This window comes from Rattus rattus, chromosome 12, assembly GCF_011064425.1.
Source record: "Rattus rattus isolate New Zealand chromosome 12, Rrattus_CSIRO_v1, whole genome shotgun sequence".
NCBI lineage: Eukaryota > Metazoa > Chordata > Mammalia > Rodentia > Muridae > Rattus > Rattus rattus.
Window position 1 is genome coordinate 72,150,794 of NC_046165.1, and position 14,354 is coordinate 72,165,147.

The following is a 14,354-nucleotide window of genomic DNA, read 5'->3' on the forward strand; positions in this document are numbered from 1 at the left end:
TGGTCAAGTGGCAGGGACCTGGTGAAGCTCCTACCCCGTCCCTGGAATGAGGTTCTGAGGCTTCCAACCCCTCAACCTTACCAAGTTTCCTGGGGTTCACTGCCCTGCAACTTTGTTATTTTCCAAGAACTACAACTTCCAGCATTCCCATGAAGCTTCCTGGACAGGTAGGGGCTTACAGGTTAATTCAGGGCATTAGAGTCTGACTACTTTATTACTTTTTTGTTCTCATGGCTGTGACCAAGAACCTAGTAAGGGAACAATGTCTGGAAGGAAGGTTTAAGAAGTGCATAGTCTATGGTGCGAAGGAAACATGACAGCAACTCCTGAGATAGCCCAGCGTCTGCCATCAGAAAGCACAGTGAAGAATGCTGGCACTCCATTGGCTGACTCCAGCCCGTGGGGTGTGTCACTCATGCTCAGTGGGGACCCTCCTACCTCACTTAACACAATCTAGAAACACACCCACAGGCTTCTCAGTTGGTTCCACACTCTGCCAAGCTGACAGTGAATAGTGACTCTCACAGTCTTGTTTGGTCTATTATTATTATTATTATTATTATTATTATTATTTTATATTTTGACAACGATAATTTTTCAACTGAGATAATATGAGGGTTTTTCCCCCTGGAAATTATATGGGGAAGAAAGAAAACATGATCAGAGAATATTTATGAAAAATTCATTTTTCAATAAAAAAAAAAAAAAGGAGAGAAAAGAAAATAAGCCTGTTAGGCAGAACAGAGTATTTTTTTTTCTATCCTGTCTTTTGCCATGAGGCAGTTTAAGGATTCTCTGGACTCCTCTTCTATTTACCCATCTGATGTTTGGGAAGTGAAGGGATAGTCACCATCTCTTGAGCTAACTTTCTGGAGTAAAGAAGGTTAGCACCACAGTGTGAAACCTCTGGGAAGATCACCAGGAGAAGGGAATCTCTGATTTCTGTGGAGATTCAACTGTGCCCTGGGATGTTTTTTCTGGGAAATGTCTTCTTATCAGAGAATGTTTTGCTGGGGGAGACACGTGGAGGACGTTTGCTGAAAACAGACACGTGGTGTTCTTCTGGAAACTGCCTGGAGAAAGGGCATGTGATGTCTTGCTGGGGTGGGACCCTTGGGAGGACATGCGATGTTTAGAAAGGGTATAAGTATAAGTGAGACTGACAGTGGCATTGGCAAGCCCTGCTGCTCTTTGCTGGTCTTCCAGAAGCTTCTTGCCACTTCCACAGACTCAGGCCAATTGGCAGAGCCTCAAGGTTTCTTCTGGATCAAACTGCTGTCGCTGATCCGTAAATGGTGTTTATGAGTGGATCCAGCTACTGCTGCTAATTCAAAACCCCCTGTCTTAGTGACGGTTTTTAGCTGTGAACAGACACCATGACCAATGTAAGTCTTATAAAGGACAACATTTAGTTGGGCCTGGCTTACAGGTTCAGTTCAGTCCATTTATCATCAAGGCAGGAGCATGGCAGCATTGCCACATCCAGCAGGCATGGTGCAGGAGGACCTGAGTTCTGCATCTTCACTAAAGGAAGCCAGAACAGACTGAGGCATCCTCAGGCAGCTAGGAGGAGGTCTCCAAGTCCACCCCACAGGGACACACTTCCTCCCACAAGGCCCACCTTCCTATAAGTGCCACCCCCCTGGGCAAAACATATGCAAACCATCACAACCCCCAAAGAACTATTTCTAAACAGGTCAAACCACCTTGGCCTATTAACTTTTCCTTTCCTACCTCTGGTGGGTGATGGGCTAGAAAGAGAGGGAAGCATTTAAGAACCCTTATTAAAGCAGGTTTTTGAAAAGATCTGAGACTACACAGGTTGTCTTTTAGTTCATCAAGTCTTAGGGAAACAGAAACACTTGCCTGGACATAGCAGAGTGTCACAGGCAGTAGGGAACCTGGCACAATTAACACCCTTTGGTGAGAAGCCTGAGTCCTGTATTACAGAAAACATGGGGCGCTCAGGGTAATGATACCCAGGAAGTACCTGGAGCCCTGAGCCTCTTTATTGAGTGAGCCCAGTGTCATAGATGCATGTCTTTCTCCTGCTTTCTTGGAAGATTTCTACAATCATTCAATTCTTTTTTTTAACATAAAATAAGACTCAGGAAGTACCTGGGTTCCCCCCCCCTGACCATGCAGATGAAGCATCTTCCAACAGCCCTGGCTTGTACACAGCCACAGAGACACTGGCCACCTCCTCGGGGGCAGAAATCCCCCCTAAGCACCTCCTCCCTCCAGCAGCCTGGTGCTCAGTGGGCTGGCTACCATGAAGGGGAGAAACAAATGCCTACCAACAGCACCATACCTGCTAAGCCTTTCCAAGTAGTTCCACCCAAGAGGGACCAAGTATTCAAACATGTGAGTCTAGGGGCGTTATCATTCATATTCCTATACCAATCTATCCCCATGTGTTAGCTGTGGCACAGATATAGAAAAACAAGTGCAGGAGCTCTAGTTGGTCTAGACCTAGTCAGGGGGCCCAGGCCAAATGTTCTAACATTGTAGACTCAGGACAGGGCAAAAGGAAGGACACTGACTTTAGTACAAGCCCTTCCCCACTTGCAAGAAGAAGCTAGAAAGTGACTCTGTGGATGTGATGAACTTTAGAACACAGCCACCATAGTTGTAAAGCCTGTCCCATCCCATCAGAGGAACAAGTTCTCTGTGTTAAGTTATGAAGATAACCATGTGTAGAAACAGCGTGTGGACCTAAAACTGTTCTGAGACATAAAGCCTAACTCTTTATTTCTTATTTCTACTTATGTGTGTGTGCCTGCATGAGTCTATGTGTGCCACATATGTGCACATGCCCACAGAGGCCAGGAGAGCCTCAGAACCCCTGGAAATGGAGTTACAGGTGATTGTGAGCTGTCATGTGGGTGCAGAGAACCAAGATTGGGGCCCCTAAGGAAGCAGTAAATGCATTTAGCCACTGACCCATCTACTTGGAAGAAGTTCACTCCCACCCCAAATAGCAGGGGCACAGCGGCAGACGCCTAAGAGCCCAGTACTTGAGAGATCGGGGAAGGAGAAGCAAGACTTCAAGACCATCATCGGTCACATACTGAGTTTCAGGACGTTCTGTGCTACTCAAATTGTTAAAAGAAAACCCAAACATACATAAAACAATTGACTAATCTACGGAGGAACTCTACAGTTTGTCTAGAAGTACTGGTGGCTGGTTCTTACAGAAATATACCTCCACTCCATACCTTCCATGTAGAACCCAACCATGAATCCTGGATCATGAACGCACCAGACTGTGCCACCTTCGTGACTCTTTCCCAAAAGCATCGTTGAAATTTGCTTTCCACTGTGGTTGATAAAACTGAAGCCCCAACCAACCCCACCACACACACACACACACACACACACACACACACACACACACACACACACACACACACACACACACACACACTTTCCTATTTGTTCCATGAAGTCTGAGTCACGCCAAGGAGGCAGGAGTGTAGGAAGGAGCCCCTAGAAGGCAAGACTGACTGCTTCCTTTCTCTCACATTGAAACCCTGATGGAAGATGCTGAAAGGCAGAGGCAAAGGCAGCTTTCTTCTTCTCTCTGACTGGAAGGGTTCTCTTCAGTAGATGAGACTGATCTATATTGGTATGAGGAGCGGGTGGACTTGAGGCCCATAGCTACCGGGAGCTGGAATGGACGTTAGACTTTATTATAGAGAAGAGTGTATGGGAAGGACGAATGCTCAGTGGAGAGGCAGGATATTCTAGTTTCAGTGGTGTAGTTAAAGCTGCCAGGAATGGGGAAGACGTGGACCAATGAATGAGGTGACTTGCCCGCTGTCCTTACCCCATCGTGAACCGCCTAAAAGGACACCTCTGAGAGGGCAATTTATAATGGACAGAATTTTATTTGGTTCTACGTTGGGAAAGTCTAAGGTTGAAGGGACATGCTCTGGTGAGGGCCATCTTGCTTCATTTGTCTGTGTCTGGAGAGGGGTCGGGGAACAGGACACGGGACAGGAAGGAATGTTTGGTTGGATGCAAGTTCTAACAAGAATTATTTCTCTCAGGGAAAGAATGATCGAGAAGGGAAGCAGGTGTTGCCATGATGGGAGACACAGACATCTCATGGGTTTACACGGAAGCATCGAAGTGGACTGGGACGTAGGGGTTCCCCTCACAAGCAATGATGATGTGCTTCTGGCTGTCAGTGGTTGTGTAGTCGCAATTGGGATACTTGGAGCTGCCCTTCAGGCGGCAGTCAGTGATGTGCAGGGTGGAGCTGCTCTTGTGGCAGTTGTTCCTCCCATTCTTGCAGGTCACTTGTCCCTGGGAGCAGATGGCCTGGACATCCTCCAAGGGTTCATGCACGAAGGTGTTTACCCGCTTGCATGACCCCTTGGTCATCCCCTGGCGCTTCATCATCTGGTTACAGTAGGTGGGGCTGCTCTTGGAGGGACTATCCGGGTCCATGTGCTGCCTCTTAAACTTATCCGCTGAAGATTCCCTAGATTCCACACCCAGGGAAGGCTGGACCCATCCAAGCACCAGGACAAGCAGTGAAAACAGAAGGAGGGACTTCTCCAGACCCATGGTGGCTTTGCTGCTCTGAGGAGCCTGACAGGAAAGGAAGAGAAAAAAAGACAAATGCTCAGAAGAGCTGCAACACCCACCTCAGCCTCCCCAGCACACTCCCCCACCTCAGCCTCCGCAGCACACTCCCCCCACCTCAGCCTCCCCAGCACCTCCCCTCACCCTCAGCCTCCCCAGCACACTCCCCACCTCAGCCTCCCCAGCACACTGCCCCACCTCAGCCTCCCCAGCACACTCCCCCCCCTCAGCCTCCCCAGCACCCCCCCCCCCCCCCGCCCTCCCCAGCCCCCACCCCTCCCCCTCCTCCCCCCACCCCAGCCCCCACCCACTCCCCCCACCTCAGCCTCCCCAGCACACTCCCCCCACCTCAGCCTCCCCGCACACTCCCCCCCCCTCAGCTTCCCCAGCACACTCCCCCCACCTCAGCCTCCCCAGCACCTCCCCCACCTCAGCCTCCCCAGCCCCCCCCACCTCAGCCTCCCAGCACCTCCCCCACCTCAGCTTCCCCAGCTCCCCCCCACCTCAGCCTCCCAGCACCTCCCCCACCTCAGCCTCCCCAGCACACTCTCCCCAACCTCAGCCTCCCCAGCACCTCCCCCCACCTCAGCCTCCCCAGCACACTCCCCCCACCTCAGCCTCCCCAGCACACTCCCCCCACCTCAGCCTCCCCAGCACACTCCCCCCACCTCAGCCTCCCCAGCACACTCCCCCCACCTCAGCCTCCCCAGCACACTCCCCCCACCTCAGCCTCCCCAGCCAGCACACTCCCCCCACCTCAGCCTCCCCAGGACTGTCCCATTCTTTAGGAGAGCCAGAAGGATTTCCCTCTGCTGACAGATCTTGCAAATGAGACAGTTTTACTTCATTACTTACTGAAGAGAAGCCATTCTTTTCTCTAGCTGGTGGGATGTGTCACCTAAACTCTTACCAAAATGCTAAATACTGTTTGTTTGGGTTTTTTTTATATAAAATATATTTGAAAAATAGAACACATTTATTAACAGTGTTCAAATTCCTTATCATAAGTTCATTTAGAAAGTGCCATAGCTAAAATGTATTCCTGGGTCATTACTGACCTCCAGGACTGTGGCTGTCTGTCTTCTCATTATCTGAGAACACAGAAGAACTTTGTCTACCTGACTCTGGCAGTATACAGGGTTTGGGTTGTACTCTAAAGACACAAGCTCCCTTCCCCAGCCTGGGAGCTCTGTCCCCACACCACTAGTTCTTTATACCTGACTGACTGTACCTTACCCACCAGGGCCTCAGCTGTTTGCCTGGGCCAGCTTCCTCTGGAGTTGGTGTCAGTCAAGTGACTGGCCTCCCACTCTCTCAGTTCTAACTCTCAAGCAGAAATAGATACAGAGGCCACCTCTAGGCCACTTACCTAAACGTTTGAATTCCAGAGCAAATTGGAAGACAGTTTCTTCAGTCTCAGTCTCTGTGGTGAGAAATTTAAAAGGCTTAAAAGGGGTTGGCTTCCAGAAAAATGGGCGGAGTAAATCTGGGCCAATCTTATCTGAATGATAAAAACAAGGCCATTGTAAACTTGGAAGGGACCCCTCCACCCCAGGCTGCCAAGGAAAAGCCATTTGAAACCCAAGTGCTGATTCCCAAGGGGCAGCAGGGCAGCCACAGTGACCAGGGCACATCCACTTCACATCCTTCACAAAGCCTTGTAACTTATGAACAAGCTGTGTACCTGGAGGTTAAGAAAGGACACACAGAGATCCTGGGAATCGTGGAGGAGGGAAACTTTCTTCACTATGAATTCCAGATCTCAAATTCATGGTAGCCAGAATTCCGGTGCCTCTCTTGGAGAGAGAATAAGAGGGATTCCTGTCTGCAGCTTGAAGGGTTCCAGTCCTAGAGGAGTTGTTTGGGCAGGCTTACCAAGCCAGACTCAGTCACCCATCCTCTGACAACTTGTCAGACCGGTCTGAAACCTCTTTCTAGGAGACAACTCTTTCTCTGACTAGCACAAGGCCCCATTTGGCCTTTCTTTCCCCAGCATGAGACTCCTGGGGAAATTCTTTTTATTGTTGTTTGCTTTTACAGGTTCAGCCTTTGGTTAAACAAGTTAACAGAGAGGCTTATCCAGAAGGACCAAAGCCCTTGTCCTCATTCATCATCAGACTCAGGTTTCTTTCTCCTTTGCTTCTTCTCAGCTGGGGCAGCAGCAGTGGAGGGGGCAGGAGCAGCCTACCAGGCCTACACTGCAGATGAAACTTCCTGTTAACCTTGGCCAGGGCCTTTGCAAACAAGCCAGACCAGAAAGGTCAACATTGACACCAGCAGCTTTAATAATGGGGCCACTGATCTTACCCTGTGACTGTCACCTCATCTCCATGCAGGATGAGGAGAGTAGATGCAGGGGAGCTCAGAGACTCCTGTGACTATGAGGACTGCCAGAGTGGAGCTAGTCTCTGCATGAGGTGAGGGCCTCTTCCAAAGGCAGTCTTCACTTCCCTGAAGCCTAGCGGCTGTGGAATGCCTAGGGGAATTCTAGTTCGTGGAAGTCTGGACTGCATAGTTTTATGTCTACGTGGCACAAGCTCGAGTTATGTGAACGGAGGAAACCTCAGTCGAGAAGATGCCTCCATAAGATCCACCTGAAGGGCTCTTTCTTTGTGATCAATGGGGGAGGCCCCAGTCCATTGTGGAAAGCAGGTAGAGAAGCCATGTGGAGCAAGCCAGTAAAAAGCACAACACCCACCCACCCCCATGTCCTCAGCATCAGCTCCTACCTCCAGGTTCTTACCCTGTTGAGCTCCTATCCTGAGTTCCTTCAGTGATATGGAAGTGGAAGCCAAATAAACCCTTTCCTCCCCAACGTGTTTTTTGTCATGGTGTTGGGTTGCAGTAATAGCAACCCTGAGACAGTCCCCATTGTCTTGATAGACTGGGAGCAGAGGAGTGGGACACAACTGTCTTTCCTTAGAGAATCTCCCAGAGTAGTTATGAAGTTTGGAGATGACAGGAAAGATGCCTGGCCAGAGAGGAGACCTCCAGTGTGAGGTCTACCAATTCTGGTCACTTTCTACCACCTTCTATGCCTGGTCTGGAGTATTCAAGGTAGGAACAGAAGAGAGAAAGATCAACCAAAACCACAAATATTATCTGGAGAAAATACACAATCAAATGGCTTAGTGGAGGCCCAGGTTACCATGACTGTACACCTCTGCTAGGGACCCCATCCTGACGTGTACACAGAGAGTTTCTTAAGGTGATGATAAGGGTTACAGACCGAAGGGTTTCTCTTTCCAGGCTGGGAAGTGGTAAACAAGGAGGACACCAGGAGTGGGAGATGACTCCCTTTACCTGTACCTGAGGTGAAGCAATGACAGCATTTAGGACTTTAAAATCCATACCCTGCCTCTCTTTGGGGCTGAAGGTTGTTGGTGGCAGAAGCCTGCTCTCTGTAAGTGTTCTGATCTTGTCCCTATGCCTGATCCTGCCCCCACCTCTGAGCTTGAAGAGACCAATCATGCACACCACACCTCATTGTATGTGGTGCCTGGGGTGTCAGCCAGGGCTTCGTGCCTGTGAGGCCAGCAAGCGCTCTACCGACTACGGTCCCAAGCCCAGAAGAAAAAGGTCTTCCAGGAAGACATTTAAGATGGCTTTTCATGTGGTATCCAATTAAAATCAGCGTCCCTGGGGTGAATGAAGGTGCTGTGGCCGTGAGGTTGACGAAGACCGGATGTGGCATGAGGTTGTCTTTCACATCCCAGTAGTTTATGCACTTCTGCCTTTGTAAGCCAAGAAGTCGCACGATTAAAATGAAATGAGCGTGATGTACTTTGGTTGCAGAAGAGGTTTTTCTAATTAGGGAATCACAGGCCAGTACTTGGGTCTGACTCCTCATTGGTTGGTGGGAAATGGAGATTGGAAGGGGAGAGGGGAAGGCGATTGTCGATTGGATAGTAATAGGGAGAGGGTGAGGAGTGCTTTTGCCCTGGAGCAGAAGGTCATCATCACCCCGCATGGACTACATGCTGCTTTTGGTACCAGATGTATAAACTGAGCACTTGGGTACCAGATGTGTAGACCGAGGATGTGACCGCTCCAAGGTACGAGCGAGGGGAAGGTTCTTATTGTAGATATGAGGGAGAGAACATCCAGAGGGATCTGGGAGTCTCCATATCAGAGAAAGCAGTAGACTGAGCATGGCCAGACGACTGGACTGGGCCATGAGGTCTGGGTGAGACAGGAGGAGAAGGAGACAACCAGGAGAGAGGGGTAAGATTGAGGTGCCTAAGAGAGGAAGACAGAGAGCACAGGGCCAGAGTTCAGGGTTGGTATACGGGAATGGGATGGGAAGCTCACCAGCTGGAGAAGTTTAGGATAGCGTGTGGGGCAAGAGAGCAACAGGTAGTAGTGACACAGAGGGAGCCTGCAGACCAACGTGCACTTTGATAACTGTGGGCACCACAGAAACGTTAGTTCCTCCTGACAGTGGTGAGGAAAGGCTCCTTTGGCAGAGGCAGTGGGGCCCAGACTTCAGGGGAGTAGAGCTTTGGTTGAACCTGACATTCTGCAGGAGGGATTTGAGCTATAGGCTGGCTTTTACACACGTCCATTTTTTAAAAAATGCATATGTGTGTCTGTGTGTGTGTCTGTGTGTGTGTGTATGCGAGTGTACATGTGCGTATGTCAAAATACTGCCTGTCATATACCCATCCTGTCAATAACAGTTTAGGCCACCTTTCCCATGACATCATTCTAGATATTGTCCTCAGCACTTTCAACCACGGAAATCTTGTCTGGAAGATAAAACTCAGAGAAAAAAAGTAAGCTTGAATGTTACTGCCATGGACTTTTATCATATTTTATGATCAAATCCAGTGGTGAACTGCCCAGGCATCAGTCCTTAGATTCACGCCTCACTACCAAGGAATGAATCAGAGTTCTACATGACTGGAAGGCCATGGCTTTGCCATTGCTAATTCTTTCTGTGGTACTCAGATTAGAAAGAAACAAAGGAGGGCTCCAAGACTGGAGGGACAGGCTCTGGCCGTTATTAAACACTGGCTAGATCTTCAGGGGACCAGGTTGGGAATTCTGTTCCTACACCTACATAATAGCTCAAACCGGCTGTAACACTTTTCAGTCACACAAGATCCTAAACCTTCTTCTAGCCTCTGGGGACACTACCTGCATACGGTGTACAAACACACATGCTAGCAAACACATTTATTTATTTATTTGTTTATTTATTTATAACATGCATACATTTAACATTTAATATTTGCACATGCATACACAAACAAATGAAGAAATATTAAAGAAAGATCTATTTGTCCAGGCAGGGTGGTCCTCACTCACAATCCCAGCACTGGGAGACAGGAGAAGGAGGCTTGCCGACTTGATCCGCAACAAGAGTTTGAGTCCAACAATGGAAACATATATCCCGTTTCAAATTTAAAAAATAAAATAAAAATCTATTTGTATCCCTAGTGCTGGTCGTGAAGGCCTGTGAGGCTAGAGTTATTGATTTTGAAGCATCTCAGAGAGCCTATTGGTCTTTCTGGTTTGGGTGGCAGTGGTCTTTATCCAGAATCCAGATGTTTCTGTGTAAACACTGTCTAATGATCATAACGACACAACGGAAAGGAGACGATCTTTCAGTACAGCTCGCCATGAAGAGGACTGAACAATTTCTGAGCAATAACACAACATGTACAAAAGAACAAAGGGGAGCAGTTGAGTGGACATCTTCATCCTAACATCGCACCTTCTGAGCATCGACTCCCCTCTTCCCACCACCACTGGCCAACAGTAGTAGCATTTGGGGTGGAAACAAAAGCTGATTCTCAGTTTTATGTGCGTAAGCACTGATGAGTCTATGGGCAATTAGGGGCATTTAGGGGCGTGTAAGGAGTAAGGAAGGGCATCTAAGGGCATGCGAAAAGTAAGGGAGCCCATTGTGGGGATGTAAGTCATAAGGGAGGTGTCTTAGGGTTTCTATTGCTTGGAAGAAAAGACCATGACCAAAAAAGCAAGATGGAGAGGAAAGGGTGTATTAGGCTTGGATTTCCAGATCATAGTCCATTACTAGAGGAAGTCAGGACAGGACCTCAAGCAGGGCTGGAACCTGGAGACAGGAGGTGGTATGGAGGTCATGGAGGGGTGCTGCTTATTGGCTCACTTCCCATAGCTTGCTCAGCTTGCTTTCTTATAGAAACCAGGACCACCAGCCCAGGGATGGCCCCACCCACAGTGGGCTGGGCCCTCCCTGCTTGATCACTAGCTGAGAAAGCTCCACAAGGCTGGAGCTCATGGAAACATTTCCTCAACTCAGGATCTATCTCTCTGATGACTCACTCTCCTGTGTGTCAAGTTGACAAACAAAGCCAGCCAGTAGAGGAGGGAATTGTGAGGGTATAAAGCTAGGGAAGGCATTGTGAGGGTGTAAAGACAGGGGAAGGCATTGTGGGGATGTGAGGAGTAAGGAAAGGCATTGTGGGGATGTGAGGAGTAAGGAAAGGCATTGTGGGGCTGTGAGGGTGTAAAGACAGGAAAAGGCATTGTGGGGATGTGAGGAGTAAGGGAGGGCATTGTGGGGGGGTAAGGGAAGGCATTGTGGGGGTGTAAGGGAGGCATTGTGGGAGTGTGAGGTGTAAAAGAAGGCATTGTGGGGCTGTGAGGAGTAAGGAAAGGCATTGTGGGGGTGTGAGTGGTAAGGAAAGGCATTGTGGGGATGTGAGGAGTAAGGGAGGGCATTGTGGGGGTGTGAGGGGTAAGGGAAGGCATTGTGGGGCTGTGAGGAGTAAGGGAGGGCATTGTGGGAGTGTGAGGGTGTAAAGAGGCATTGTGGGGCTGTGAAAAGGAAGGAGGCATTGTGGGGGTGTGGTGTGTGGGGAAAGGCATTGTGGGATGTGAGGAAACAACGTGTGACCAACACTGAGCAACCGTGACATAAACGCCAACTGCAAACCCAAACTGTGAACCGTGCCCAGCCAAAAAAAACAAAACAAAACACAAAAACAAAACAACGATGCCAACAGCAACGAGCCACTGTAACTGTGATGACAAGGAGTGTGTGTTGAGGAGTAGGGAGGCATTGTGGGATGTGAGGAGTAAGGGAAGGCATTGTGGGGTGTGAGGAGTAAGGGAGGGCATTGTGGGATGTGAGGAGTAAGGGAGGGCATTGTGGGGTGTGAGGAGTAAGGGAGGGCATTGTGGGCTGTGAGGAGTAGGGGAGGGCATTGTGGGGGTGTGAGGTGTAAGGGCACAGCTTAGGGAAACCTGGGCTTTGTCTTGAGGCCTCAGTCTCTTCTCTCTGAGCTTCACTCTTTTTTCTGTTCTTTGCCACATTGTGCAACCGCCTTGCTCTTCTTATCTTCCCCCCTTTCTCTCTCTCTTTTTCTCTTATTCTTCCTTTTAAAAGTCCAGCTGGTTTGCAGCCCAGTCAACCTGAATACTTGTTCTGATTCTTGCTTCCAAGGGTAGAGTGACATGTTGTATCCCCTACTGAAGACTGTGAGTCCCTGAGGAGAATGTGGATGGGCCTCTTTCTGTGGAAGGAGCACTTCAGCCTCTCCAAAAAGCTCTCTAGGGGAGACTTGATGAGTCTGAGTGGGAGGGGGGATGAGGGACTGTATGCTTGTGGCAGGCGTAGAAGCCAGTAGATGAATCCGGGGGGCCTGAAAGGAACAAACAAACTACTTCAAAGTGTGTGTGGCTATCATTCCTCTTGATCCACTCCCCGTCCAACAACTCCATTCTCATCTCTAGCCCCTCTCCACCCCTGCATGAACTCTGAGAAAAGATGGCTCAAACATCCATGCCCTGGTTGAGGTCAAGCAGGCACACAGTCCCCTATTCCAGACGGCTGCCCTGACTTGCCTGTGAGCCCAGCAGGTGCAGTCAACAGCCCAGTGTCCAGAACACACAGGCCTTATCTCCTACACACCTCGGACTGCTGACACTATCAGTTTTCTTCAGTCCTGGGAATGAGGCTCATTCCCCAGATGCCCTTTCCCACTCTATCAGTTCTAAATATCCCTAAATGGACCAGATATTGCCCAGCATGCCAGAAGAAAGACACGGGTTCTCTCTCCACCCTCCCCTCCTCCCCCTTCCCCTGTCTCTGTCTCTCTGCTCTCTCTCTCTCTCTCTCTCTCTCTCTCTCACACACACACACACACACACACACACACTTTTTTTTGTGTGCGAGCTGTTGTTGTTGTTACAACAGACTAAATTATCTTTCAGCCTGGTTGTTTCCAGGTCTGTTTCAGTCACTTTAACGACATTTTCCCCTGTCTCTGTCCCGTCAGCATTTCCCTCTACAGCAGGCACCAGTGTCCCCCATCCCAAAGCTGAGGGGCAGCACACTGTCTCAGTTCATTTTCTGCAGCTCACCCACAGAATTTCTGTGAGAAACGACTCCTTGCTATGGGAAAGCGGGAAGTAGGAGGATGCTGGCAGTTGGAACCCCTTCTCTTTCTCCGGAGAAGCAATTAGACACAGAATGTAAGGCTCTAAAAGGCTGAGAATTCTGAGCAACAGAGTGCAACTGGACCTGGGTAGGAGCTAGAACAGAATCCGAAATAGCTCTTAAAAGCCGAGGGAAGCAGGGGAAATCAAAGTGCAACATGTGTTAAGGAGATTTTCATGGGGAAAAAAAGCGCCCATATACCTAAAATAAATTGTAGTGACAAAGACAGGAGAATTTGGACAGAAGAAGAAGCACCCACGCTAGGCACTGTACCCTTAACAGGGATCAAGTGTCTGCATGTGCCTGTGATGAATGTTAAGGACAAAGGAAAAAGGAAATTTAGTCCAGTGTAGCAATGTCTTGACCACCTTAAAAAACCAACTTCAGCATAAAGAAGAAAAACAAACGTTGACCTCTGACCTCAAGCAACAAAACATCTTCCCATGGGGGTTGGGAATTTAGCTCAGTGGTAGAGCGCTTGCCTAGGAAGCGCAAGGCCCTGGGTTCGATCCCCAGCTCCGAAAAAAAAGAACCAAAAAAAAAATCTTCCCATGCCAGAGCCAGACAGGCTTGGCAGCAGAAGCAGAAACCAGCCTTGTCACAGCACTGGGAACCTTGTCCCAGGACTGAAGAAAACTGATAGTGTCAGCAGTCCGAGGTGTGTAGGAGATAAGGCCTGTGTGTTCTGGACACTGGGCTGTTGACTGCACCTGCTGGGCTCACAGGCAAGTCAGGGCAGCCGTCTGGAATAGGTGACTGTGTGCCTGCTTGACCTCAACCAGGGCATGGATGTTTGAGCCATCTTTTCTCAGAGTTCATGCAGGGGTGGAGAGGGGCGAGAGATGAGAATGGGAGTTGTTAGATGGGAGTGATCAAGAGGAATGATGGCCGCCATGACTTTGAAGTAGTTTGTTTGTTCCTTTCAGGCCCCCTGGGATTCATCTACTGGCTTCTCACCTGCCCACAAGCATACAGTCCCCTCATCCCCCTGCCTCACTCAGACTCATCAAGTCTCCACAGAGAGCTTTTGGAGAGGCTGAAGTGCTCCTTCCACAGAAAGAGGCCCATCCATATTCTCCTCAGGGACTCACAGTCTTCAGTAGGGGATACAACATGTCACTCTACCCTTGGAAGCAAGAATCAGAACAAGTATTCAGGTTGACTGGGCTGCAAACCAGCTGGACTTTTAAAAGGAAGAATAAGAGAAAAAGAGAGAGAGAAAGGGGGGAAGATAAGAAGAGCAAGGCGGTTGCACAATGTGGCAAAGAACAGAAAAAAGAGTGAAGCTCAGAGAGAAGAGACTGAGGCCTCAAGACAAAGCCCAGGTTTCCCT

The 14,354-nt window shown here is 49.2% G+C and overlaps 1 protein-coding gene across 1 annotated transcript; it reads right to left on the reverse strand.

The window, feature by feature from the left end:
* Window positions 1-3,870: 3,870 nt before the first annotated feature.
* Window positions 3,871-6,014, reverse strand: LOC116913627 (ribonuclease pancreatic beta-type). The gene is made up of 2 exons (XM_032917894.1): window positions 5,963-6,014; window positions 3,871-4,599 (listed from the first exon to the last, which is right to left on the reverse strand). The coding sequence occupies exon 2, from the start codon at window positions 4,573-4,575 to the stop codon at window positions 4,117-4,119; it is 459 nt and encodes a 152-aa protein (XP_032773785.1). The 5' UTR covers window positions 4,576-4,599; window positions 5,963-6,014; the 3' UTR covers window positions 3,871-4,116.
* Between the last annotated feature and the right edge of the window lie 8,340 nt (window positions 6,015-14,354).